We start from the raw sequence: 27,853 nt of genomic DNA, 5'->3' as shown, positions 1-27,853 counted from the left end.
TTGTTAGGACACACACACACACACACACACACACACACACACACACACACACACACACACACACACACACACACACACACACACACACACACACACACACACACACACACACACACACACACACACACACACACACACACACACACACACACACACACACACACACACACACACACACACACACCTTACTTAGGAATTTCTTTTGGCCTTGGGGTAAAAATTTCTGAGATACTAACAACCAAAACAGTTTGGGAACTCTCTCTGGGGTTGTAGGGCTCAGTGAGTTCACATGAAACACACCCTGACAGCATCTGGCAGAGTAAGCACCCAGGACCCCTGAGACTCTGTTTGTCTCCCTCCAAGCCGGCCTCCATAGTGCAGGCTCAGGTGGACCCTCCCTCAGCCAGAGCCACAGAGACGGGGAAGTGTGCACTGGTTAGGGCAGGGGCCAACTAGGTGGCTCTCTGGGCCTGGGCCCTGCATGCCTTTATTTACTTTGCATTCACAGAGCACCGACTGCACGTGGACCAGCGTATTGTCTCCTGGTGGTCCGTCTGGAGAGGAATCTCAGGTCAGCCCTTAGTTCTTCATGTCTCCTGGCAGCATCTGCCTCCTAGGCACCTGGGTGGTGGGGATATTGGCAAGGGGGCAATAGTTACATTGAGAACCACCCGGCACTGCCATGGTGGAGAGGCCCTGGTGGGGATGCCCAGCCATGTTCTTGCTAAGGCCGAAGATGAATCTTTGTGCCAGGGCTGAGAGGAGGGGAGAGTGGGGCCATGGGGCTTCCAGACTAGGGCCTGCTGCACTAACGGATATCTGATGTTTACTTTCCTCAGTCTTGTCCACGCCTGCTTTATAAATGAGCTGCATTAGTGTTATAAAACAAAGTCATAAATACAGCCCGCAGTGCTGCGAAGAGCCAGAGCGGTCATCACCTGGGGGCTGGGGGCCAGGGGCTGGGTGGTTACAGGGTAAAGCTTGTGTGCAGCCGTGCCCACAGGCTCCTGATGCCCTCTTTCATGGCTGCCCACCCTGGAGGGAGGCCCCGTCCCCCATTTCACAGATAAGGTGCCTGAGGCTGAAGCAGGATGCCAGGGGCTTGGGGGGTGGGCACGGAGCGTGGCAGGTTCTCTGTGGCCCACATGCCCTCTTGACTCCACCCAGCTCTCAGGCCCCTGGGAGAGCAGGCTACAGCTCTGGACCCTGTGTCATCTCACCATCAGTCGCCCAAGCTCCCAGACCCTAGGGGCTGCTAACTTACCTACAGAGAAGGCGTCTTCCTGCCTGGCAAAGGAAAGCAGGTGTGGGGGAGGTCTGGCATCCTCGATGCTGTTCCCAGTTCAGCTGCCCACTAGCCAGGTTGGCCTGGGGTCAGTCACTCGCCCCGTTTGGATGGCTTTCAAACAAGAAGGATAGTCCCAGCCTTGCTGGCCTTTGATGAGCGAGCCCCTGCAACTGTGGAGTCCTGGCTCGTGTCAGTGCCTGTTGGGGTCCTTGTGTGTGGGAGCACTCGGTGTGCTGGAGCTGCGCCAGTGGTAGGCTGTGCGGTCCTGGGCAGCGCCTGAACACTGAAGTCTGTTTCCTTGGTTCAAACCTTGGTTCTGCCTCTTGCTAGCTGTATGTCCCGGGCAAGTTGCTTGGCATCCTCACCAGGGCCTCTCCACCATGGCAGTGCCGGGTGCTTCTCAATGTAACTATTGCCCCCTTGCCAATTTCTCTGAGCCTCAGTTCCCTCATCTATGAACTGGGTAACAGTATAACATACTTTACAAGGTTGTTGCAAGAACTAGGTGAATTAGCTATGTAAAGTACTAGAACATAGCACCTGATGGGAGGTAAGCATCAATTGCTACTTTGATGCAGCAGCTTTGCCTACTATGTGCTAGACCCTCCTGGATCCTCATAAATGTTTATTTCTTGCGATCCTCAAAGCACCCCAGAGAGAAGATGCACCTCCTTCACTCATCAGAGGTGAAGTAACACAGCCGGAGTTAAGGGGCTCCCCCTGGATCACACAGAGCAGACTGGAGAGAGCCAGATTCATGCCCTTCTTGCTGGCTTCCCCTTCCCTCACACTGCTGTCTCTCTCTCACACACACATACACCACCCCAGCCAGAGCCTGGAGCCAATGGCAGCCACGATTTCTCCATGCTCCTGAAGCCCCCCAGTCTTGCCCGATCTCCTGGTCCACAAAGAGCACAGCTTGGGCGTGTCAGGCATGTTTTGTTCATTCTTGGAGAACCGGGTGTCCCCTTGGCCTCTGGGGACTCCGAGGGCTGAGTGTGTCCCACTGTGCCTTCCTGGACTGGGGAACAAGTGCATGATCCCAGGGATAACCTGGGCCTCCCAAGATCCCAGCCCCACTTGAGGAACCACAGAGCTGGGATGGTGATAGGGCCATGGCTGGTTGCCACAGGGGCTGGGCAGACATGGGCACCCCTGCAGCTTAATTCGTTGTTTCCCCTGGAGCAGTTAGCAGAGGAGGAAAAGCCCCCCACAGCTTGTCCCCAGCCACCTGATTGTTTGGCACTTGGCAGTTGGAAAGTCAATTTTCCTAAGTGGATTGTAAAGCAGCAGCCTGGCTGGGCTGGTTTGCCCGTCCTGTGCTGGTGGCCACCCCTCTCCCTTCCTGTTTGTCTCACCTCCTGAGGTGCTGTTCTTTCCAGGGAGGGAGGCAGGCCAGAGTTTCCATTTGGCCTCTTTGTGGGAGGAGGTTGCTGCAGGCACAGCCTCACTGCTTTCCCAGCCTCCTAGGTTTCCTTGTCAGTTATGCAGCAGAGAGGTGGATTCATAGCCACATACCAGAGGAGGGGAAGCCTGTGGGTGGAGGTTGTTGGAAAGGTGGTCCCCCTCCATGCTGCCACCTGCCTCAGGCTTCCTGGAAGAGAAGGCCTCCAGGGGGCAGAGCACCAGGGAGCCAAGCCTGGCACCGCCACCCCACCTCACCCCATCCCACACCCCTGTGGGTCCTGGCTCACCTCCCCACTCCCGTCAGCCTGGCTGGCTGGGGCAGCCAAGGGCAGCTGTGGCTTCAGGGCAGAGCTGCCCTGGTTTGAGCTGTAGCCTCAGCCCCATTTCCAGCCCTTCATGTACTGTGGCATCACCATGGGAAACTGGAGGGAGGCCTGGTAGGGCCAGTGCAGGGGACACTGGGTAGGGTAGGAAGGGTGTCCTTGCCCTGACAGATTGACCCCCTCCCCGGGCCAAGCTGACTTCTCCATCTGTAAAGAAGTAGAATCATGTTGCATCGTATCGCTGGGCGGCAGCAAAGTGCAGCCTCTTAAAACCAGGGCAGGATGGGGAAACTGAGGCCCCAGGAGTACCAGACCTCGCCCAGGTCTCAGAGGGCACCTTCAGGTCTCCTCCTGCTGCCCTCCCTTCCACCTCCCCCTTCCCCTTCTCTGTGCCATGAGCCCCAGGGAGTGAGGAGTGCTCCAGGGCCTCCCAGCCTGCAGGCTCACGGAACCCTCCTTCCTTCCCTCCACAGGCACCGATGCAGGCAGCGAGGTGCTCCCCGACTCCTACCCATCGGCGCCAGCCGAGCCACTGCCCCACTTCCTCCTGGAGCCACAGGACGCCTACATCGTGAAGAACAAGCCTGTTGAACTGCGCTGCCGCGCCTTCCCCGCCACGCAGATCTACTTCAAGTGTAACGGCGAGTGGGTCAGCCAGAACGACCACGTCACACATGAGGGCCTGGACGACGCCACCGGTGAGCCCTCCTGCCTCGCCAGGCCCCAAGGCCCCAGGGCACCCAGGGCCCAGAGGTGCCAAGAACACTGATCCTTGGCCTGCCTCCACCCTGAGCTCCTTGTGAGGTTTCACCCAGCCATGGCGCCCCTCTGCGCCTCAGTTTCCCTTTTGGGGATCACCCCAGGGGCTGGCCACACATCCCAGTCTGACTTTGGGGAACTGAATGAAGTGGCGCCAAATCCCTTGCCGAGAGCTCATTCCCTTTTCCACTGTCTTTGCATCTTCTGCTTGTATCAGGTGGGCCGACAGTCTCCTGCCCCTGCCCCGGCTCCTGCTATGCCCTGTTTAACAAAGAGGGGCCGGCCTCTGGCTCAAAGCCCTGGCACCCCAGGACCAAACCAGAACCCAGACCATCGTTAGTGTCACAGGTCCTCTCCGTGCCAAGTGATACTGCTTCCATCTGCAATAATGATACATCATTTCCTTCCTAGAAATCCATTGTTCTAGGATTTTTAAAAGTTAATGATACTGAGTAAATAACCACAGACATAGTGCTAGGATGTAACCCAGAACCTAAGGGAGAATGGAGAGTGGTTCAAGCGCAGGGACCCAGGAGGAAGCCTAAGGCCCCTTCCTTCTGAGATGGAGTCAGGGGCAGAACCCCCACCCCCATAGGAGCCCTGGGCTCATCACGTCTCCCAGCGTGTCCTCAAGGCTATGTGAGGGACCCCTCTGTCCCCAGGCCCCTCGGGAGCGAAGGCCTTCCCCAGGCTCAGGCCAGGGAGGGGAGCCACCTGCGGCTGGGCACTTGCAGGCAACCAGAGCCCGCTGGGGCTTCGGGTTTGTTTTTACCATCTTTCTCGATCCTTTTCCTTCTCCTCCTTTTCCAGACTTTCTTTCCTGCTGTCTCTCCTGCCTATCCCTTTCACCTGTCTCTTTTTGTCTTTTTGTTCTTCTGTCCTCCCCCTCTGTCTCACTCTCTCTGTCTTTCCTTGACATCCTCTCTCTTTCTTTCTCCCCCCTTCACCTCCTGTTTTTCTGTGGAAAGCTCACAGATTTCAGCACTACCCAGGCATAAAAATACACCCCAGAAGGTATTTAATGCCACTCAGCCATGTGCATTGAAGGCCATTAACTTTAAAATGGGAAGTTTTAGTTTAGTTTGTATTTTATCAAAGCAGAGTTTATATTTCATGACATTTTAAAATTATTTTAAATACTAGATTTGGAGTCTCATTCTCACCCAAAATATGAAAATAAAAATAGAAAGGTTTAAAAGGAAAAATAAACCACACCCCAGTGGCCTCGATTCTCTCGCTGTGTGACCCTGGGAAGTCACTAGGCCTCTCTGAGCCACAGTTCCTCACTTTGTAAACTGGGATGTTAACAGAAGGTCCTGTGAGGATGGAACAGGTTGGTACCTGCAGCGTATCGAGCATGGTGCCAGGACCCAGTAGGTGCTCAGTAAATCCTGGTTCCCTTCATCTTCTTTCTGGCTTTCTCTTGGCCTCTTTCCTCTCGAAACCTATCCTTACTTGTCTGTACCCCTGAGCCACTCTGACCTGTATCAGAAGTCAGCTGAGGGGTCCAGACAGAGCAAAAGAGCAGTGTACCCTGCTGGGGCCCCTCACAGACTGTGCAATTAACAGTAATAGTAACAGCATGGCTTAGTGCCCTGCTACCAGGCATATAAGCCCTGCCAGCCCTAAAAATTGAGGTACTGTTGTCCCTACAGAGCTCTAGCAAGGGCAAGACACAAAGAATGGACAGTGGTCCTGTGGGCCACTCCCTTGGCAGCAGTGTGGCTGGTTCCACCTGAGCCTGCCCGCCCCCACCCCTAGCCCTCCCTGGCATTCTCTGAGGCCTTGGAAATGCAGAGGAGGACAGCTGGGGGCCACAGGAAGCAGGATGAGCCTCCCCACCAGCTCATGCCAGGGCAGAGCAGGCAGCCCAGCTCTGTGTGCCCCGGCCCAGGCACCGCCTGCCAGTTGGCCACCATGCCAGTGGTGGTGGTAGGGGGCGTCATTGGTGCCGGGGCCCAAGTCAGGGAGACCGAAGGCCCCTGTTCTCTCTCTGCCTGCTTGTGACCATTGCCAGATGTTGAGCCCTGCTGGGCAATGGTTTCTTTGACCACATGTTGGACGCTGGTACAGCCTGGATGGATGACCCCCTCCCAAGGGGGTCATCCTTCCAGGCTCACAGTCTGGTGAGCAAGGGGCAGGGGCCTCACTGCCCTGCCATGGACTGTACCAGCACTGATTGTCACACCAGCACTCCAGGCAGCCACTGTGCTGGCAGAACTGCCCTCGGAAGCAGCTCTTCCCTCCTAGTGCTCCCGATGGCACCCCCAACCCCCTCCCGTTAGATCCTTGGCCATCAGGAGGGGGTTCTCCTCACTGTCTGGATGCCCAGGGCAAGGGCCCCTTCCCCTCATGATGCAGAAGAGTTGTGGCAATGAATTCATTGGGAGAAATCCAGAGAGGTGTCACGCACTAGGGGACAGAGCTCGAACAAGGGCAAGACGCCAGGTAGCTGCTCTCGGCTCTGCTGGCAACTTGGTATGGGACTTTTTGGGCCTGCCACCTACCCTCTCTGGGCCTCAGTTTCTCCAAATGTAAAAGGAAGGGGCTGGATAAGGTCCAAATGACCTGCCATGGTAGATTTGTGTCCGGTCTGGGCTGAATGCTATAGCAGACTAATTGCCATGAATATTTATTTAGAGTTTACTATGATGAGGGAAGTGAGGCTCAGAGAGGCTAAGTAACTTAGCAAAGGTCACACAACTGGGGAGTAACAGTGGAGCCAGGAGTCAAACCTGTCCAGCCATCTAGCCCTACACTTACCCACCATGTCACAGTACTGCAATGTGTACAGTCCACAGCCCTGCCCTCAGGGACCCTCAGAACCCATGTGCAGGCTGGGACACATCATGGCAAAGAGTGGCAGCTTTAGGAATTCTAAGACAGGGCACAGGCAGGGAGAGCTTCCTGGAGGAGGAAGCCTCAGTCTTCCCACAAGCTTTAGGGAGGCACTTCAAATGGGAATTCGAATCTAGCAGGGTACACTCCTTCCTGGGAATAGAAAGCTTTGTCAAGGGTTGGCAGAAGAGTGAGTGATCCCCTCTGGGTAGGCTAGTAGATGGAGTCATCCAGGGAGGCCCCTAGGCCCCAGCAGGGAGCTGTGGAGAGCTCAGGGGACTCCCAGGAAGAGGAGTCTACCCCCAACTACAGACCCTTGGCTGCTGCACCTTGACCAGGGAGAGGCAGCATACATCTCCAGATTTTGTTGAGCCCCTTTCCTGTGCCAGGCCCTGGGCCACAGCAGTAAACAGGGCAAAGCCCCACCTCATTCTTCTGTAGTAGAGAGACAGCACCTGAACACATCAGGAGATAATACCATTCCAGGTAAAGGTCAGTGCGCTGGGGAAGCCAGGTGGGGCAGGCAGTGATAGCTGCATGGCCCAGCAGCCAGTGCAGTAGTTGGAGTGCCACGTGGTGCCTGGAGAAAGTTCTCTGAGGTACTTTGAGGGCCAGAGTTGGGGCTTCCCTCCAGAAGTGAGTCCCAGCCCAAAGCTGATGATGACTGGGAGTCCATGGGGCACAGACGGGGCAGAAGAGAGTTCTAGGCAGGGGACTGGATGTGCAAAAGCTCTGGCTAGACGGAGTAGGGGACAAGACGGACTGGAAGAGGCCCAGTGAGGTCGCAGTGGGTAGATTGGGCAGCACCTGATGGTCACGTAGAGGATCTGCGTGTGGGAGGATTATGCTGTGGGGACTAGAGACATAAGCAGGGGAGTGACATGCCATATGTGCATTTTGAAGAGCACACATTGGCTGCAGGGTGTAAAGTGGGTTGGACTGGGCAGAGGGCTTGTGTTAGCCATTGTACTTGCCAGGTGAGGTATTGGTGGCCTGGGCCAGGGTGCAGGCAGAAGAGATTAATTAGAAAATACATAGAAATGAGAGGCACTTGGCAGGAGAAAGAGGTCACGGGGCTGTGTCCTGGGCCTCACATCCTCAGACCTGCCTACTGATGGCATCTCCCTCCTTTTCCCAGGCCTGCGGGTACGAGAGGTACAGATTGAAGTGTCACGGCAGCAGGTAGAGGAGCTGTTTGGGCTGGAGGATTACTGGTGCCAGTGTGTGGCCTGGAGCTCCGCAGGTACCACCAAGAGTCGTCGGGCCTATGTCCGCATCGCATGTAAGCCACCCTGACACCCCCCACCCCATTTCTTCCCTTTCCCCATGGCACATCTGTGGGGGCATCCATGGCTAAAGATGCCCACCTCAGAGACATTGGGCACATGGTTGTCAGCTCAGAAGAGGGCTTCTAGGACCTGGGCCACCTCCAGCCCCAGGATTTCTCATGGCCTTTTTCACCTACATCTGTATACGGAAGCTGCCAGCTTCCTCCTCATCCTGGGCCACCATGTGCTTAGTCAGGGAGGGAAGGAACCATTATCCCAACTCCTGGTGAGGCCCCCACTTTGGAGAAGAGGAAGTTCCCCAGGTAAAGCCCAGGGGTCCCCAAGAGCATTCCCTTGGTGTGCGCCGCCACCTAGTGTCGAGAGTGGGACACTTCAGGCTTCCACTCTGCCCGGCTGCCTGGTGGTGACCCTCGCCCTTCTCCCAGACCTGCGCAAGAACTTCGATCAGGAGCCTCTGGGCAAGGAAGTGCCCCTGGACCATGAGGTTCTCCTACAGTGTCGCCCTCCAGAGGGGGTGCCTGTGGCTGAGGTGAGTGGGGACAAGGGGAGCACTGGGCATGGCAGCGACCAGCCAGGCATGCTGTTTACCAGTGGCCACAAGGCCTCAGCCTCCTAGAGTCCTCCCATTTCACAAAGGGGAATATTGGGGCTTGGGGCAGAGAAGGGAACTGCCACCTCTGTGGAACTTAGCACATGCCCGACCTCAGCTGGATCCTCTGCAGACGTAATTCCGTGGGGTGGGGCAGAACTGGGGCAGGAACCCCCAGGGCTCCCTGGGTAGGCCCCAGGCTCAGTGTCCTGCCAGGGAGGTACCTACAGCTGTACAGACCATCTCCTGCTGCCCTACCCAGAACCCAGGGCCCAGGCTTTATAGATGCCAACTGGTCTTAAAGTGTGTACGTCTGGGTGTGTACTCGCCTCACAAGGCCTTTGCATCTCTGGACAGTGCCCACCTGCCCCCTCACTATCCTTGCTGTGTTCCAGACACACTCCCTCTCTCCCATGCCTTGCACTGGTGGTCCAGGGCACCAGGGAACAGTAGAACAGTGGCTGGGGAAGATGGAACTCTGCATTTCCAGGTCAGGATCAGCCCTGTCTGACCCCAGAACCTTCTCTCAACACCTAGCCTCCCCTCAGCCCATGCCCTCATCTGGAGAATGGACTCACACTTACATCCTATGTGATAGCTACCACTCACTGGACTCCCACATGTGCTGGGCACCCATGTATGGCTGGGAAAAGAGCCCTGGGAGGGGAGAAGCAGTCACTCCAGGTGACTCAGCTAATAAGTGGCAGAGCTGGGATTTGAACCCAAGTCTGCCAGGCTGGGGATCATGTTCTTAATTACCTGCCAGGCCTCTCACACTGGCTGAGGGAGTCAGTTTGAAGAGTTAGTGATGAAGACACATACTGCTCGCTAATACTTCTTCATGTCCTGTGGACCAGGCACTTGTTCCATGCTTTTCTTGTACTAACCCATTGAGTCTGCAGGTAGATGCCATTAAATTCTGTTGTACGATTGGTGAGATTGAGGCCAAGTGTGGGCTGCCCAGCTGCTGGTTGTCCTCTTAACCGCTTTGTTCTGTAGTGTCCAGTAATGTTTGGCCCGTGGAGGTCCCACCTCCCTGCTGCGCCGCTGTGGGTGGACATGGAGAGATGCAGGGGAGCAGGCACTGGGCCTTCATGCCCGCAACCCTGTTCCTGCAGGTGGAATGGCTCAAGAACGAAGATGTCATCGACCCCACCCAGGACACCAACTTCCTGCTCACCATTGACCACAACCTCATCATCCGCCAGGCCCGCTTGTCAGATACAGCCAACTACACGTGTGTGGCCAAAAACATCGTGGCCAAGCGCCGCAGCACCACCGCCACAGTTATTGTCTACGGTGCGCCCGAGTGGGCAGGAGGCATGGCTGAGGGGGAGGGGAGGGAGAGAGCCTGGGGCTGCCCAGCCCACCTGACCCCACCCAGGGGCCAGCAGGGCCCTGGTGAACAGGTGGGGAGGATGAGGGGAGCTGCCTTCTCCAAGGACACACAGCAAAGCTAGTAGTCAAGTCAGGCACTCCTCCTGGATCCCAGGCCAGAAGCACTCGCCCCTTCTCAGGCCCTTTGCCTGTCTCTAAAGGAGAAGGCCCAGTTCTCGGAGTCAGAGCTGAGCAGGGCCCAGTCAGTATCCCCATACCCAAGGCTGCTGTCCAGACCTGTAGGCTGTTCCTTCCTATCCCCTACTGTCCCCTTGGGAGGGAGGCGAAGAGCCACAGCTGAGATGCCGCTATTGTTATAGAAAGAGCCCTGTACTGGGTTCCAGTCCTAGGTTCCCCATCACTCATGGGTGGCTCTGGGTAAGTGTCAGCCCTCTCTGGATTTTCATTTGCCATGTAAAACAGGGCGAGGAATATCCGATAACCCCCGGGCTCCCCTCTGGCATTGCCCACTGGTATGAGTTCCCAGCCCTGCAGGCAGGAGGGGTCCAACTAGGAAGGTCCACCGATCAGCACAGGGGCCTTGTCAGGGGTGGGGCTGGGGCTCGGGAGGCCCACGGAGCAAAGAGCCAGCCCAACCAGGAGATGCCTGCTTTCCCTGCAGTGAATGGGGGCTGGTCCAGCTGGGCAGAGTGGTCTCCGTGCTCCAACCGCTGTGGCCGTGGCTGGCAGAAGCGCACACGGACCTGCACCAACCCTGCTCCACTCAATGGCGGTGCCTTCTGTGAGGGGCAGGCCTTCCAGAAGACCGCCTGCACCACCGTGTGCCCAGGTAAGGCCAAGGGCCAAGTGGCACCCTACCTATGCCCAGCCCCACCCCAGCCCTGTGCTGAGGCATCTGCCAATCAAGGCATCTATTTTCTCCCCATGAAAGAGAGCAGAAGGTGCTTGTCCCAGGGCCCAAGCAAGCTGAACTCTTGACTTGTTCTTCCCTGGGCTGCTATAGAGGCAGAGGCAGAGGCTCTTAGCTGCAATCTGAGGGGTGCCCAGCCAGTGGTTCTCAGTGTCACCCCCAGAGCTGCCAGAGTCAGAGAACCTGTGCTCCTGCCCTTGACCGCCAGGCACACCTTGGCCACCACCCCTAATTCTGGAGCAGTGCTTTTCTCTCTTTGTCCTTGTTGTACTGTGTCCCCATTTGCCTGTCTGTCCTTGCATGTCTGGCTGTGTTCTCTCTCTTTGGTTAAGTGTTTGTGTGAGCCCTGTGTTGTGTCTTCCCTGGGTGTGTCCTTGTGTGTACATTTGTGCATTGGGCTGGGTCTGTGAGTGACCATCCGTGCTGATCTGTGTTCTCTTGGCCCACCTGGCTGTGTGCACTGGCATGGGGCTGCATGGATGTGGTGTGGATTTCTCGGTATGGCCTGTATGTCTTAGGTTTTTCTTTCCCTGCCTTGGGGTGTGTGTATGTACGGGGGGGTGGGGACTGGGGGTACGTTGCTATGTTCTGCCCACGTGACTGTATGCATGTGTCTGTGCACATGTATGTTCCTATGTACCATGTGCTGTGCTCCTGCAGTCGATGGGGCATGGACGGAGTGGAGCAAGTGGTCAGCCTGCAGCACTGAGTGTGCCCACTGGCGCAGCCGCGAGTGCATGGCGCCCCCACCCCAGAACGGAGGCCGAGACTGCAGCGGGACTCTGCTTGACTCCAAGAACTGCACCGATGGGCTGTGCATGCAAAGTGAGTCCTTGGAAAGGTGGGCCCAGGGGTGGGTGCTCTGGAGCTGGATAAGAGACACCCCCCAGTGCACCTCTGGCCTCAGTGACAGGCTGCAATGGAGTCCTGCCCACCCACCACCTCCATCTTCTCATCTTCGAATTTCCCCATCACCGTCTCTACCACCCTTTCCCTGCTGCCAATGTCATTGTCTTTTCCTTTATTTCCCTTGACAGATAAGAAAACTCTAAGTGACCCCAAAAGTCACCGTAAGTCCCATTTCATGGCTGTCCTCTTTCCTCTGGGGGGATCCCTTGGTTCTCCTTAGCTGCCATTTCCAGGGTGTGGGGTGAAGGGCAGGGCAAGGGACAGGGAGAGGGAGAGGTGAAGGTGCCCCCCCAGCAACCCTTCCTGGGGCTCCCTGGCATCTGACGCTGATGTGTCACAGGCTCCATGTGCGGACAGCAGACCCTCGGCTAACAGAAAAGCCCTGGGACAGCAGGCTGACCCTCCCATTACGGGAGAAGAAACTGTTTCCCAGATGGAAGAGGAGACTTGTCCAAGGATCTAGCCAGGGAGGGGCTTGTCCTCCAGCCCTCAGGGGCTGCGCTCTGCTGCTCAGCAATAATACCAGAGCAGTAAAGCTACTTGGGCAGATTGGCCTGTGGTAATTAAACCTCAATTTCCAAATACTTTTGGAATCATAAAAATCAGCAATGAGACTTTCCACCCAGCTCACAGGGGGCCAGGCTGGTAACTGATTAGAGACAGTAAATCAGCAGGCATGCGGTACCCAGCGGTTGGTGAGAACATCAGGAGGCAGAGCCCAGCCCTGAGGGCCTCCTCTGCCACTCGCCTGGGTGCTGGGGCCTCTGCGACCCCAGGAGTGAGAGCTGCTGGGGTGAGAAGGGGGCAGGCACCAGGTCTGAGAGCCATGCACAGGGGGGATACAGGCAGGTTTGGGAGGAGTCCAGGCAGGGAAGGCAGGCCACCTCTCAGGGACCCCAGGGAGGGAGAGGGTGGACGGGTGCTTCCTGGAGTTCCCACAGCAAACCAGGGTCAGAGCGGCCACCTGGGCTCCGCCTGTGCTGTCCGTGTAGCAGCCACCAACCATGCCTGGTATTTAAGGTTATACTAACCTAGTTAAATTGAATACATTTTAAAACACTTCCTCAGCCACACCAGCCACATTTTAGTTGTTCAGTAGCCACACATGGCTAGTGGCTCTTGTGAGGATAGCATAGACATAGAACGTCCATCACTATAGAACAGGCAGTGGAGTCCTGCCCACCCCCCACCCATGTTCTAGTGGATAGGCACTTCAGACCCTGTCTCCTGACCCCAACACCTTCCTGTCTGGCCGTGAGGAGTTGTTTCCAGTTGTACAGAGCTGCTGTCCTCCAGCCTGCCTGGGAAGGAGTGCAGCCGTGGGTGTCCTCCCCGAGCAGCTTCCAGGCCCTCCCCCTGCTCACCTCTTCTCTCCCCATTGCTCTGCATCTCATTCCCTGGCTCCTGCCTCCACCTGCCACCCTCAGCACAGAATGGAAGATGAGCTTAGACTGACCTGCTCACAGGGATTTCTGGGAGCCAGGATCTTAGGTCCTGCGAGATTGCTGCAGCTGTAAATGGTGCTCTTGGTGTCCGCAAACCGTGTCCTCAGTGACCCTGAGCTGCAGCCTGTCTGCTTCTCAGCACTGAGCAATGAGTCACCTCTTCAGAGGGACCAGTCACTTTACCTGTCCTTGCCATTCTGGGACAGAAGCACAGCAGGCGTTATGAGACCACTTCCCTTCTAGAGATGGTGTGAGAAAGTCTCAGGTTTGCCCGAAGTTGCCAGCTGGCCGTGGTGGGTTTGGCCTGGAACCCAGCACAGTGCCAGTCTGGCCTGGGCCCAGGGCCTGGGTCTCCGCCCTCGCCCCTCACACAGCCCTCCTATCCCTGCAGTCCTGGAGGCCTCAGGGGACGTGGCACTGTATGCAGGCCTGGTGGTGGCCATCTTCGTGGTAGTAGCCGTCCTCCTGGTGGTGGGGGTGGTGGTTTATCGCCGCAACTGCCGTGACCTGGACACCGACATCACCGACTCCTCAGCCGCCCTCACCAGCGGCTTCCACCCGGTCAACTTCAAGACCGCGAGGCCCAGTAAGCCCCTGGGAACACCTGGGGTGATGGGTATGGGCAGGGTGCCCAGAGGGGTGGGGGCTCCCAACTCCCTCCCAAGGATTTCTAGAGTTTGCCCTAAAGAGAACTGCATGAGTTGGACTGGAGGGGTACAGAGAAGGAAAGGGGTGACCAGGTTGGCGAGTCCCCAAAGCGTCCTGCTGTGGGTAGCAGTGGGGCCTTCTGCAGCAGGACATTGGGGGGGATTTTGCAGTGGAAGGCCCCCGGCAAGAGCAGAGGGGGGACTGGGCCAGTGAGGCACGGCTGGGAATGACAGAAGCCCAACCCCCACAGACCACCCACAGCTCCTGCACCCGTCTATGCCTCCGGACCTCACAGCCAGCGCCGGCATCTACCGTGGGCCCGTGTATGCCCTGCAGGACTCGGCCGACAAGATCCCCATGACCAACTCACCCCTGCTGGACCCCCTACCCAGCCTCAAGATCAAGGTGTACAGCTCCAGCACCACCGGCCCTGGACCAGGCCTGCCAGATGGGGCCGACCTGCTGGGGGTCCTGCCACCCGGCACCTACCCCGGTGATTTCCCCCGGGACGCCCACTTCCTGCATCTGCGCAGTGCCAGCCTCGGCTCCCAGCAGCCCCTGGGCCTGCCCCGTGACCCAGGGAGCAGTGTCAGTGGCACCTTTGGCTGCCTGGGTGGGAGGCTCAGCATCCCTGGAACAGGTGGGCTGCCTCTTTGTTTGCCTGTCATCCTGGTCTCAGCATGCCCCCTCTGGATAGCCCGAACTCCCACCCAACGGAAGAGAAGGATTCCCTCATGCAATTTTGCCAGTGGGGAAAGTGAGGCCCAGGGTTAAGAAGTGACTGTAAAATAAAAGACCTGGGGTCCAGGCCTGCCTCTGCCTCACTAGGGCAGGGGAACGTTAGACCAACCACTCCCTAATCTTCAGTCTCTTCATCTGTTATGTGGGAGGGGATATCCCTATATAGTTCAGCAAACCTAGAGTGCCTTCAAAAAGGCAGGACTGCCCATCTCAGGCTGCAAAGCCAGCAGTTGAGACTTTGCCAGTATCACACACTGAGCAAGGGCTGGAGCTGGTGCTGGGACTTTAGACTAGGTCTTCACCCCATCTCCATACCCCATGGCAATGCCAGAAGCCCCTGTGGTACCAAACAAGCTTGCTGCAGGCAGTGGCCTGGGTAACTTGTACCCAGTCCACAGACCTCTCCCTGCCCTAAGCTGGAAGCCAACCCCCACACCCTGTCCCCTGTTCTAAGCTGCTAGACTTAGACTCTTCCAGCCCCACCATGCTGACCTTCCTCTCCTTTTAGGGGTCAGCCTGCTGGTGCCCAATGGAGCCATCCCCCAGGGCAAGTTCTACGAGATGTACCTCCTTATCAACAAAGCAGAAAACACCCTGTGAGTAGAGACCCCAACCCTGACCTGGGCTGTCCGCGTCCCACCTCTCTCTCCTTGCTGCCCACCCTCCTTGGGCTCACATATCACCATCTCCCCTTCTAAGCCTGCCCCTGAGGCCAGAGATAGCACTCCAATGAAAAAACATAGACAGATCTTATTATGTCCACATTTAAAACATACAACACCAGCACAAGTCATAAAACTGAAAAGCAGTTGGCAAACTGGCTACAGTATGACAAAGAGCTAACTATTAATCCTCACTATGGAAAGACCAATAAGAAAAATTGAACATCTCAGCACAAAAATGAGCAAAGGTTATGAACAAGTGACTCATATACACATACCCATACACACACACACACACACACAATGACCAATAGTTCATGAGAAAACGTTCAACCTAATTTTGTCAAAGAAATAGTAATCCAAACAGCCATGAGATGTTGGGAGGTTTTTTTGTTTCATGAATTTGCAGATTTTTTCCAGATGATAATACCTTCATGCTGGTAAGAGCATGGGCACACAGCCCTCCGATGGCATGCTCGTGCATAGATTGGTATCAACTTTCCAGGGGGCATTTTCACAACACCTATCAAAAATGGACCCAGTGTAGAAACTTTGAAAATCGGAGCAAAGATTTGGATGTGAGAATTGCAGTGTAATAGCAAAAATCTAGAAACTGTCTCAAGGCCTATGCCATTTTTTCTGCCTTTCCATAACCCCCGACTTCTGGGAGCCCCAGGGAGGGGAGCCCTGCCTCAGAAGCTGGGGCAGAGTTGGAGCCCATTACCACTCTGGGCCCTTGCTGAGCTTCCGGCCTCCCCTCACTGCCTCCTTCCTGCCCCCAGCCCACTTTCGGAAGGGACCCAGACAGTATTGAGCCCTTCAGTGACCTGTGGGCCCACGGGCCTCCTGCTGTGCCGCCCTGTCATCCTCACGGTGCCCCACTGTGCTGAAGTTAGTGCTGGTGACTGGATCTTCCAGCTCAAGACCCAGGCCCACCAGGGCCACTGGGAGGTGAGGAGCCAAGGCCGGGGGCCAGGTCCACTGCCCGAAACTCCCCTGGGAGGCATGGGGCACTGCAAGAAAGCCCCTTTCCTCCTGGTCCTACCTGGGTGGACCCCTTCAGGGCCTCCGCTGTGACCTGTCTGCCTCACATCTGCCATCACCCTGCAGGAGGTGGTGACCCTGGATGAGGAGACCCTGAACACCCCCTGCTACTGCCAGCTGGAGGCCAGGTCCTGCCACATTCTGTTGGACCAGCTGGGCACCTATGTGTTCCTGGGTGAGTCCTACTCCCGCTCAGCTATCAAGCGGCTCCAGCTGGCCATCTTCGCCCCTGCCCTCTGCACCTCCCTGGAGTACAGCCTCAGGGTCTACTGCCTGGAGGACACGCCTGCAGCTCTGAAGGTAAGGCCAGGCTACACGTACCCACAACACTGTGGGTGCATCACCTGGCTGGCCATCTGCTTGGTATCTTTCAGTATCCTCATCTCCAGAGTCATGGTACCTTCCAGACACTCCTTCACTACCATCAGCCTCATTCAGTCATTCATTCATTCCTCAAACATCAAAGTGGCATCAGACCATCCAGATACAGAGAAGAATCGGCCACCATTCTGCTCTCACCAAGCTCCAGGGTAGACAGATCCCCGGGGATCACTGACAGAGGGCTGAGGGAGCACCAGACTGCCTCCGGAGGGACTTGCTGGGCCTGGGTTGTTGAGGAGGGTGTCTAGGAAGTCTTTGCAGCAGAGCTGACCTTAGACCTCTGCTCCAAAGGATGAGTAGTTGTTCCTGGCAGAGAAGGGGGAAGGACATTCCAAGAGACAGAGCAGCCTATGCCAAGGCAGGTGTGTTGTTTCATGTGACCAAAGCATGCAGGGTATGTGAGTGTGTGAGGGAGGTAGAATGGGGCTGGAGAGACAGGCAGGACTCAGCTTCCCAACAGCCTAGGGGGCCATGAAAAGGAATGGAACCTATCTAGTGGACAGGAGCATAGACCTGATGGATGCGTGTTCACAGGTGCTCTTTCTGGCTACACTGTGGGGATGGGTAGACATGAGATAGAGAGGCCAACTGGGAAGATACAGCTGGATCCTGGGCTAGACCTGAGGCAACAGGCAGTGGCAATGGCCAGGAGAGGGGGCTCTCTGCGTAGTTGGTAGCATAGACTCAACTAGTGACTGATGGGAGTGGTGGGGGAGAGAGAAGGGATCAGGACTTACAGCCAGCCTCCTAGTGTATGCAAAACAATGGACAGAGTCCCTAAATGAGGGAGGGCCATGACAGGGGCCAAGTGGCTTGGGGCGGGGAGGAGGGAGGGTGAAGGGATCCAATTTGAGCACTAACCTGAGGACAGCAGGTGTGGAGTCTCAGAGTCCCTCCTTAGTCTCCCCCAGTTCCCAGGACCTCAAGTCTCCACCTAAAACTGGAAAAGCATGACCCCGAACCCCTTTTAAACCCCTCTCCCTTCTCTATACTTCCAACCCCTCCCTGGCAAGCCCAATGGTCCTTTCCTGTAGCTCCATGCCTCCTCCTACCCATGACCTGTGGTCTCTTCTAGCAACTTTGTTTCCCAGTCTCATGTGTCTCAAACTCCAGGTTGCTGGACTGATGCAACATAAGTGAAATGGCCTCACAGGAGAGACAGTGTCTCCTGCTGGGAGCAGACTGGTCTGAAATTCCAGGAGCCCATAATGGGTTGGAGGCTCCTGGGAAATGCTCTTGCAACCTGGATCTCTTGTTCTGGGGCATTGGCTAAGGTCCAGCTTTGGTCAGAGAATGGAGTGAAGATCAAGAGAGAAGTTGTCACATTTTGGCTTGATGGCATTCTTCGTTTATTTAATCCTTCCCATCCATCCATCTATCCATCCATCCCCCATCTATCACTTATCTTTCCTTCCATCGCTCCTATTTATATACACATCCATTTGTGTCTATATCTGTACATCCATCTGTCAGTCTTTCTACTTATCTATTTTTTCACTCATGCACCCATTTCTCAGTCCATCCATCTATCCACACTGTAAATCTTGAACACTTAAGAAATGCCTAGCCCTGTGCTCTGATGGGTCCTTGCCCCCAGCGTTACAGCCTGGTTCCCTCTACCCACATGTATCCCAAACCCCTAAGCCTGCAGCAAGAAAGGGCCCATTGGCCGAGTGTGATGCGTACCCCCTTCTCATTCTGCCTTCCCGCCCACAGGAGGTGCTGGAGCTGGAGCGGACCCTGGGCGGCTACCTAGTGGAAGAGCCAAAGCCCCTGCTGTTTAAGGACAGTTACCATAACCTGCGCCTCTCCCTCCACGATATCCCCCACGCCCACTGGAGGAGCAAGCTGCTGGCCAAGTACCAGGTGAGGCTGGGCCAAAGGAGGGCAAGGGATAGAGCTGGGGAGGGGACACATTTGGGGGGCTGCCCAGGGAAGACCAGTCCCCGTCCCATGCCCAGGTCCTGCAGACTTTCTCCCCTCAACCCACCATGCCTCTCTCTCACCCCACTCTCCACTTTCCCCAGGCATGTCCCCACATTTGGGGCCACTGACAGCCACACACACACACACACTCCCACACAAAAGTATCTATACATATCATCTGCAAAGAGCCGTCTCAGAGCATTCGTGCCTGGCAGACTGTCCAAACTAATCCCCCATGGCAGCATCCCTCCACCTCACTCACACCACTGAGCCCATAAGGCTTCCCAGCCCCAGACACACACACACACACACACACACACACACACACACACACACACACACACACGTACATGCACACACACACACACATACACACACTCACACACTCAGATTTGTGTTTCTCTCCCCGACATTCAACCTTTTCCAGCTGAAGGGCCCTTGACCAGATTGGCTTCCTCTGCCCTTCTGGATGGAAAGTCCTGACCTCATTACCTGCCAGGAGAGCCCCTTCCATCTGTCTTGTCTGCTTATTCTGTGATTCAGGAGATCCCCTTCTATCACATTTGGAGTGGCAGCCAGAAGGCCCTGCACTGCACCTTCAGCCTGGAGAGGCACAGCCTGGCCTCCACAGAGCTCACCTGCAAGGTCTGCGTGCGGCAGGTGGAAGGGGAAGGCCAGATATTCCAGCTGCACACCACGCTGGCAGAGGTGAGGGCTGGGGGACAGACACCCTGTGGGGCTGGGGGAATGTAGCATGCAGACCCACAGTGTCCCCCTCATCTGGGTAAAAATGCCATCTCCCATAAAGACATGTGCCTCTCACCTCCCAAGTCTGAGCTGGGACTTGGTTCCTTTTTGCTAACATCTGCCATGGATGGAGTGCCAGTCCTGGGCTTGGCCTTTACCTGGCGACGTAGATGGTCTCACTAAATCTCCCCCACCACCAGGGAGACAGGTATAATGATTCCCACCTGGGAGATGAGAAAATAAGTTTTAGGGAGGGGAAGTGTCATCGACCTTGTATCAGGTCAATGCTTGGCCCAACCCTGCGGCTCTCCACCCCTATAAATCCATATTGAGGTTTACAAAACCCAGGCTGTCCCGGGGGACAGTACTGGACTCTCCTTGCAGTGCAGTGTAAAGAGCACTGGGTATAGGTCTAGACCCAGCTCTGCCACTAACTTGGTATGTGACTGTGGGCAAGTCACTTCCCCTTTCTAGACTTCATTTCCCCCACATGTGTGAAATGGGTTCATGTGGATTAGACTAGCTGAGGTTCCTGGTGGCTTCATAATCATGAGACTGCATCAGCAATAGACTGGGGCAATCCATTAGCATAATGCACACACAGGGCTGGTAGTTGGCCATGCAGCCCTGGCCCTTGGGAGCTGACCTTCCAGGGCAGGAGGACTTTGACGGGGCAGCTGGAGCCTGCCCAGAGAGTAGGGAGTGACTGGAGCCTCCCCAAGCTCAGTCCCTAGGCAGAAGGGGCAGATGGCAAAGCCATGTACAGGGGAGCCTTCTGCCTCTCTCACCCTTGCCCCCTATCCTTCCAGACGCCTGCTGGCTCCCTGGATGCCCTCTGCTCTGCCCCCAGCAGCACTGTCACCACCCAGCTGGGACCCTATGCCTTCAAGATTCCACTGTCTATCCGCCAGAAGATATGCAACAGCCTGGATGCCCCCAACTCTCGGGGCAATGACTGGCGGCTATTGGCGCAGAAGCTCTCCATGGATCGGTGAGTGCTGTGCCCAGACCACAGCCTGCCCCCACCTCCCTTTGTCCCTAGGGAGCAGGCGGGGCAGGCAGCTTAGCAGTCTAAGACAAGAGCCCACCATTTGCTGTAGATCAGGAGCTCAGGCTTGGGTGTGCTAATTCTGAGAACTCATTCCCTGAGAGGCATCTTGCTCAGGTGTTTGCCTGAGAATCAGATAAAGCCAGCTAGGTATGATCACCATCAGCACCCCACCCCATGCCCGGGAGAGAACAGGTGTTCTGGAATTGCTTGCTTAGTAACAGAATACATCCTGGTGTCAAAAATCTTCTGGAGAACTTAAAATGCTGGATAAAAATAATGGCAGTAATAATCATTATCATTATGTTATGCTTATGAGAAACCATTTAATAAACCTGCATAGAGCAGCCTTCATGTGTAAGATGCCCACTGAAAACTCGAGGGGTTTACAAGGGTGTCTAAGGCTTTGTTCCTGCTCCCAGGACGGTACATGGCAGGATCAGGCAGAGAGCAGATGTGGGAGGGAGACAATGCAGTGCTAGGCGTGGATGGACTCTCCTGGGGCCTATCTCTCAGCAATAATAATAACAATGACAATGAATGATGAGTAAGTTTCCATTTTAGAGATGAGAAAACCGAGGCTCAGAGAGGGGCAGTGAGTGACCCAGGGCTACGCAGCCTGCAAGCTGATCCAGGATTGTAGGATCCCAGAGCCCACAGTCTCACGCCTCCCGCATTCCCTCCACCCCCAGGCTCCTGGCAGGTGCTGAGCATTTGATGAGCCCAGCATCCTCCTTCCTTCCCCCAGGTACCTGAACTACTTTGCCACCAAAGCAAGCCCCACAGGTGTGATCCTGGACCTCTGGGAAGCTCTGCAGCAGGATGACGGGGACCTCAACAGCCTGGCGAGTGCCTTGGAGGAGATGGGCAGGAGTGAGGTGCTGGTGGCTGTGACCACTGATGGGGACTGCTGAGCTGCTCCAGAGCTGGGCCTGGTAGGGGCTGCCAGGGCGTGGATGCAGGGAGGCTCAGGGAAGCCTCCCATGGGGCAGGTCGGCCTCCATTGCCCCCAGCTTGCAGCCTGAGTCACCCGCTCCTCTTCCCCTTGCCCCACCTACCACGATCAGCCTTAGGAATCCATGTACTCTGTTGTCAGGGGTACCAAGTGTTCATTCTCCATCCCCTGCTGTCTCTCCTGGCCTCAGGCCTCCACATGCGGGAGCCCGGGTGGAGCTGAGGCCTTCAGAGGCAGGTGGGGAGGAATGAGGTGGCCCCCCTGCCCCCACTGGGCCTGGGACCTGTGGGTTTGTTTTAGCTATGCTCTTCATCTCCTTGCTCTTTGGTTTCTCCTCCTCCCCAAGTCCTCTATTCACACCATTTTCCTCTTTGAAGAGTCAGGTACAATTCAGACAAACTGCTTTCTCCTGTCCAAAAACAAAGGAAAAAGAAAGAAAGAAAAAGAAAGCTTCAGACCGCTAGTAAGGCTCAAAGAAGAAGAAAAACACAAAAACCACAAGGGAAAACGAAAAACCCAGTTTCTTAGGAAACGCAAATGATTTATTATCCAGATATTTGGATAACTCCTTTTTAAGAAAAAATAATGAAAATGAAAAACAACACAAAAAAATAGAAAACTCTTTTCTTGAGTGTGAATGAGTGTGGGCATGCTCATGCTCTGGCCAAGAGCAAGTTTGTGTGTGTGTGTGTGTGTGTGTGTGTGTGTGTGTGTGTGTGTGTGTGTGTGTGTGTGTGAGAGAGAGAGAGAATTGGGGAGAGACACTAAAAAGGGAGCACTTTGCTGCTAATGATTCCGTCTTAGGCTAAATTCTTGCAAGACCTTGGTTTCCCCTCTTATACAGGGTCAAATGGGGTTTTAGCTGTGGTGCCATGTTTCCCTCTAAAATCTTAAGCAGACACTGAATCCATGAAGTCAGGGAGCCCTGAGGTCTGGAGTGAGTTGGGTCCTGCCTTCCTCCCACAGCCCAGGCAGATGCCCAGCAGGCTCCTCTGAGCTCCTGGGAATCCAGATGAAGAGGCCTTGGGATGGAACATGTGGGCAGGAGAGGCCAGCCTGAGCCAGGGAGGATGTCTCCAGTGCCATGGTCTGGTGGCTTCTGGAGAAGGGGTGTGGCCCACATGGGTCCCTTGCAGAGAAAGAACTGGGGGTTGAGAGTCCCGCATAGACACCTCTGTCCTTCACCCCCAGGGTGGGGCCAGCCAGGACACTGCCACCCAGCAGCCTCTAGACCACATGGGCTGGAGCAGGTTGGCAAATGCCCAGAAATCCAGGATCTGCCCTTCCCCAGCCTCAGTTTCTCCTATAAAACAGAAGGGATGAGTGAGAAGGCCTCTCTAGCTACAGAAGCCTGAGCTTCTGGGCCTTGGTGTGGCTTTGAGGAATGTGTTAACGTCAGCCCTGTGGCATGGGAGGCTAGGTGGTGAGTGGCCTGACTGCTTTACATGCCCAGAGTGGAGGAGGAAGGGCAGAGGACTATTTTCCCAGCTCTGATCTCCACAGGTGCCTTCCTCGCCCCCTATGCTCACCCTCCCACTGTCGTCTGGGAGATCTTGAAGTAAGGTTTGGACAGGCAGGGTTGCCAGAGTGGAAGGGCTGGCCCCTCCTTACCAGCCTCCTTCAGAATGTTCCAAGGGGCCATCAGGGTCCCTTTTCGGCTGGCTGGTGATGGCTGAGAGGAGGATCTTGCAGCTGTCACGGAGACCTCATTGAAGGCCTCCTCTCCCAGGCACTCAAGGCAGAGCGCCAGCCCCACCCCCCGCCGCTCTGGGCACCAGGCAGGACTTGCCCCAACATGTCCATGAACAGCCACTGGGACCAGCCTGGGCCTGTTCTAGCCTTCAAAAGTTTGGTCTCCTGGGAGGAAAGCAGGTTTTGAGGCTGTGGTCCCAGCCAGCATCCCCAGACTGTCCTCCCTGCCTTGGGGCTTATGGGGGTTCTCAAGCCCTACCAGCCCCCCTGGGAGGTAGGTTGGCCAAGGGCAAACAAAGGCCTGCTCAGTTTGAGCAAGGATTCCTTCTCTCAGGGCTACTGAAAGGGCCAGCCCTGCCTCTAGGGAGGGTCCCCGAGGCTCAGACCATGGCTCTTTACCCCAGTGTGTGTGTAGACATTAGCCTCAGGCAAGGTCAGCAAGCTTTTCCTACCAAAGTTGCCTGTCGGAAACACATAGGCCTGTGTGATAGCATGGCCGCGAGGACAGCCTAACTGGTCCCTGAGGGCCTTTACTGTGGCGCTGTTGTCATCACCAGCTCTGAGTGCCCACAGGCAGCCCAGAGTCCAAAGACCAATTCACGCTCCAGCTTTGCCATTTAAAGTGCTGTGTGGCCTCAAGCATATGGCTGCCTTCTCTGGGCCTCATCTTTTTTCTTTACCTAGAGGGCCCACAGCTGCTGTCTGAGGTCTTTCGGGTTCTGAAATGGTGTCATACTAGGCTTCTGCTGGGAACCCTAGTGGGTAGAAGTTGTCTGGGGTCTGCCATACCCCTCCTCCCTGCCCACCCTCTGAAGCCTGCTTGCCCAGCACCCAGGATGAGTCCAGGCCAGCCACCCAGGTGCCATTTCTAACCTGATTTCCAGAAATGGTGTACCATGGCCTGGAGCACCAAACAAATTCTATTGGAAGGGTTCAAGCTGTCCAGCTTTATAAAAAGAAAGCCCAGAAGGGGTTTGCTGGCTCCATCCATCTGCTGAGGCTGCTCTGACTGTATCCCCACACTGCCCACCTCAGGTGGGATCAAGATTTTCCTCCTACTCAAGCCTGAGAAGCAGCCTCATGTGGCCTGTGTGCCTCAAAAGTGGCAGATTGGGAGCTGCTGCAGGGCTCTTACACAGGTGATCACACCTCTCCCGCCTCTGGGATGTGCTTGCGCGTGTGTGTGCATGTGTCCGTACCCTGTGTGCGGTGCCTTATCCGCAGGCACAGCAGGATGCCCCTCTAGGAACATGTCCCCAACCTTTGTGTGAGTGTGTGCCCTCCTCGGGTCCCAGGCTGAGACATCTGGAGGCTGGCGTGCCTGTTTTTGTCCTCTCTGCGTCCACAGGGTCAGTCGGTGTATACGTGCCTCTCCTCTGCCTTCTCTCACAGTGCCCAGGGGTCCTCCTGAGGGTGTGGGGGGCTCCATCTCCTGGATGATCCAGGGCCCTCTGCCCTTCCCTCAGCAACCAGGCCGCTGAGTCAGGTCCCTTAGGCCCTCTGAGGGTGAGTGACCGGGAACTTGGGTGCAGGGAGCAGCTCCTGGGGGCAAAGGGCTGGACCCCCTGCCTGGGCCATGGACGTGGTTATATGTCCCAGGGGCGTAGGGCTGCAGGGATGGCCCAATCCCACCTCTGTTTATTCTGTAAACTTCAACTTGTAAATATGTTTAGCATTTCTATTGTAACAAAATTAATTTTTATGAAATAAATTATATTTCCTAGTCTAATAAAAAAAAATCCAGGTTGTATTCTGCTGTCTTCTTGACTGTCTATCAGAAATTGGGAATGACCTTCCTACTTTTCTCAAAATTGCACAGATTTGGGGTGGGGCCACTGTTGTCAGGGGGTGGAGGGTCACAGAGCTCTCTGAGCTAGAAATGATCAAGCTTAACTTCCTCATTTTACAGAAGGAAAAACTCACCCAGAGAGGGATAAGGACTTTGTGGTCACACAGCAAGTTGGAGCCTATGCTGGACCTGAATTCTGATCTCTGCTCCTCATTCAGTGCTCTCCATGCATAAGCATTCGTGGAGTATGTTCAGGCATCAGTCATTCGAGCCTGCCATGGGTTAGGTGATGGGCAGGAAGGGACAACAGAGAGGAAGCTCCCAGGATCCCTGTGTCTGTGAGAATTTCTGGAGGGTATATCCCAACTGAGGCTGAGAGGTCAGTTCAGGGCACTCACCTGGGACATAAGAATACCGTGCAGGCAGTAAGGGAAAGATGTGTGAGCTGAGATCTTGTGACTTTGGACCCAGGGCAGTCATGCATGGTTGGGCAGGTTTTGCACTGAACAAGAGTTCTATATCTAAGGGCAAGAATGGTGCTATTACCACACAGAGTATAGATTTGTGTATTTACTATGAGATATTTCCAGAAGATGGCAGTAAAAGCTCTTGTCCTAATAAAAGTCAATATATTGGTGTTTAATTTTCCTACACATGGAAGTGTCTTGAGGGAGCGCTTTTTCCTAATTTACAGGAAGGCTGTATAAGTGGAGGTGGCTGTTTTCAGCTGGTCCCCTGGGTCCTCAGGTCTCCGTGTGTGAATTGAATCTGGTCTCAGCATTTTCCAGCATGTGTTGCCTGCCCCATGGGTGGATTCTGTGATCTCTTAAGGGGTAAAAGCACCCTCTGGTCCTATAAGGGAGAGTCACAATATCCATCAGCACATGAAAAGCTCTGAGATGTCCTGTGTGAAGAAGTTGGTCTTGTATTGATACAGGGTGTCCCAGATGTATTTGGCCATGGAGCCCTTGTTAGCCTTTCCATGCCCTGAAGTATATGGTACCTACATTCCCCACAAGCTCTGGCTTTCAGAGGCCTATGGCTCAGGGATATGCCAGGTACTGCCTGGCACTCCACCTGGGGGGATGCCACACCTGTGGACTAGGTCCTCTGGGAGCTAATGGGGGAGGTGGGATGGGCAAGGTACACTTGCACATACATGTGCACAGACCCACTGCTCAGATTGTCATAGTTCCCTGGGGACCCAGAGTACTGGGAGCCATCCCCTTTCTGTGTGTGTAGGACAGGAACGGTGTGGGTGTACCAGCCTAGTAAGGGTTGGGCAGAGTCAGGGGTGGGGCAGTTAGTTCATACCAGAACCCCCACAGGCAGGCAGCTTGCAGTCCTCACGGCAGGAGTCAGAGGTACCCATTTAAACCCTCTCTTCCTCTGCCCACCACCCAAGCAGGAGGGCCTCTCCTTGCCCCCTGCCCCTTGAGTTGCAAAGAGTCCTGGCCTGGGAAGCAGAAGCCCTGAGTTCTAGTTCTGTTGTGTGGGTCCCTGTCCATGAAATGTGGGCTTTAACCTGCTGCTCCATAAGGTTCTTCTGGCTGCTGTAGTTTTGTAATTTGCGGAGGCCGGGGGTTGGGGGTACGTCCTGGTTCTAGGCATGGGTGCGACAGGCCCGCCCCTTGGACCCTTCACTGTCAGTCCCAGGGGTGAATGAGGAAACACCGAGAGCCGGCAGAAGACAGACTGGCCCAGCATTTGACCATGTGACTGCCCAGTGAGGTGCCCTAATGCAGTTAGTGAGGTGACAAAGAGGCACACATGCCCAGCCAGCCAGCAAGCTTCAGGCCACCAGCTGTCGCCCAGGAAGGTGGGCCCCTGGCTCTCTCCTCCTCCCCTAGGACCATAAGAAGAGAAAATCCATTCTAACCCCAGCCGTTGCTTGAGATCAGATACAGGAAGACCTCATCCAGTGCCATTTAGCAAAATTTTCAAAACGTCTGCATTTTAATTCAAAGTATCATATGTGCCTATGTTTAAATTTTTTTAAGGAACAAAGGAATAGGTGAAAAGTTGATGCCCCTCTCTTGTCTCACCCGCTTCCCTCCCCCACTGCCCAGGGCCATCGTCCCTCACAGAGACAGCGGTTACATTTCTTTTTTATCTTCTCAGGAAGATCTGTGCATACACAAGCATATACTTATACATGTAAATATTCAAATGTAATGGATTTGGCCCAGGAGTCTCAACCTCTCAAGGCATAAATGTGAAATAGTTTTATTTTTCCAATAATAGCTCCAAAATTCATTTTTGTCGACACAGTCTTTCCTACTGGATAGCAGGCTCCCTTAACGAGGCCTCCATAGAGGTCCCTAACTCTTCTCTCCCTTGCTGTTAAAACGATCTCATTTTGGTTGCTCAGGTTCAACCCATTCATCTTGGAAATCCAACTGCATCTTTAACTAAAGGCCTCAGAGCTGCTGGGCGAGGCCCTGGGGGCTGCGGCTGCCTGCTTTCCATGCCTCCCCCTGCTCCCTCCTGTTCACAGCAGCAGCCAATCCCTCCCTGCTCCCAAGAGCAGGACACCTTCCTGCCTCCCAACCTCCTCCCATCTCTCTGTGGGCTGGTCGCTTCTTGCACAGGACACAGGCATTGCCCTTCAAGAACCCAGCCTCTCTGGAACTGGGCCCTGAAGAATGGAGGGGATCATTCTCAGCACAGTGCTGTTTCTATCACAATCCCTGCTCTGGATGCAACATTACAGGGATGGGGAGTTCCAGATTAGGAACTTCCAAGCCTGATTTCCCAATCACAGATTGGCAGGGTGTTGGTGGGGGAAGGTTCATGCTTGCTAAGCCATCCCAGTCAGCACACTGTCGGTCACTCCTGAGTCCCTGCTGGGCGGCATATATGGCTCTTGGAGCCCACATTGTAGAGGAGAGACAGAAACAAATGGGTGAGGGGACCGAGGAAGCTCAGGCCCCCACAATGCCTGAGGTCCAGAAACACTTTCTAGAACAACAATATTTTAGAGCACAGGGGTTGGTTTCCCTGAGACATAGTTTCTCAATTATGCATTTTGTGGGAGATGCTTTTAGGTAAAAGTTTACGGAACTTTCTTTTATGGAACATCTTACGCAGAGATGTGGCTGCCCTTTTAAGTGGGTGATAGGCCC

The 27,853-nt window shown here is 55.2% G+C and overlaps 1 protein-coding gene across 4 annotated transcripts in view; it reads left to right on the top strand.

Annotated features, from left to right (window-relative positions):
- Positions 1–24,699, top strand: part of UNC5B (unc-5 netrin receptor B) — an 83,683-nt gene extending 58,984 nt beyond the window's left edge. Inside the window, exons 2-18 of one of the 4 annotated variants that reach the window (XM_073240892.1) lie at positions 509–571; positions 3,492–3,716; positions 7,754–7,897; positions 8,330–8,433; positions 9,612–9,792; positions 10,493–10,660; positions 11,402–11,566; positions 11,779–11,811; positions 13,487–13,681; positions 13,994–14,383; positions 14,993–15,080; positions 15,929–16,097; positions 16,257–16,490; positions 18,288–18,437; positions 19,041–19,205; positions 20,054–20,235; positions 21,041–24,699. In XM_073240892.1, the coding sequence (XP_073096993.1) occupies positions 509–571; positions 3,492–3,716; positions 7,754–7,897; positions 8,330–8,433; positions 9,612–9,792; positions 10,493–10,660; positions 11,402–11,566; positions 11,779–11,811; positions 13,487–13,681; positions 13,994–14,383; positions 14,993–15,080; positions 15,929–16,097; positions 16,257–16,490; positions 18,288–18,437; positions 19,041–19,205; positions 20,054–20,235; positions 21,041–21,206 (2,822 nt within the window). In that variant the 3' untranslated portion in view covers positions 21,207–24,699. The remainder of the gene's footprint in view (positions 1–508; positions 572–3,491; positions 3,717–7,753; positions 7,898–8,329; positions 8,434–9,611; positions 9,793–10,492; positions 10,661–11,401; positions 11,567–11,778; positions 11,812–13,486; positions 13,682–13,993; positions 14,384–14,992; positions 15,081–15,928; positions 16,098–16,256; positions 16,491–18,287; positions 18,438–19,040; positions 19,206–20,053; positions 20,236–21,040) is intronic. The other 3 variants (XM_073240893.1, XM_073240894.1, XM_073240895.1) reach the window with 3 other exon arrangements.
- Positions 24,700–27,853: the final 3,154 nt, after the last annotated feature.

This window comes from Manis javanica, chromosome 7, assembly GCF_040802235.1.
Source record: "Manis javanica isolate MJ-LG chromosome 7, MJ_LKY, whole genome shotgun sequence".
NCBI lineage: Eukaryota > Metazoa > Chordata > Mammalia > Pholidota > Manidae > Manis > Manis javanica.
Note: the sequence above shows the minus strand (reverse complement) of the source record. Positions and strands in the feature narration are given on the sequence as shown.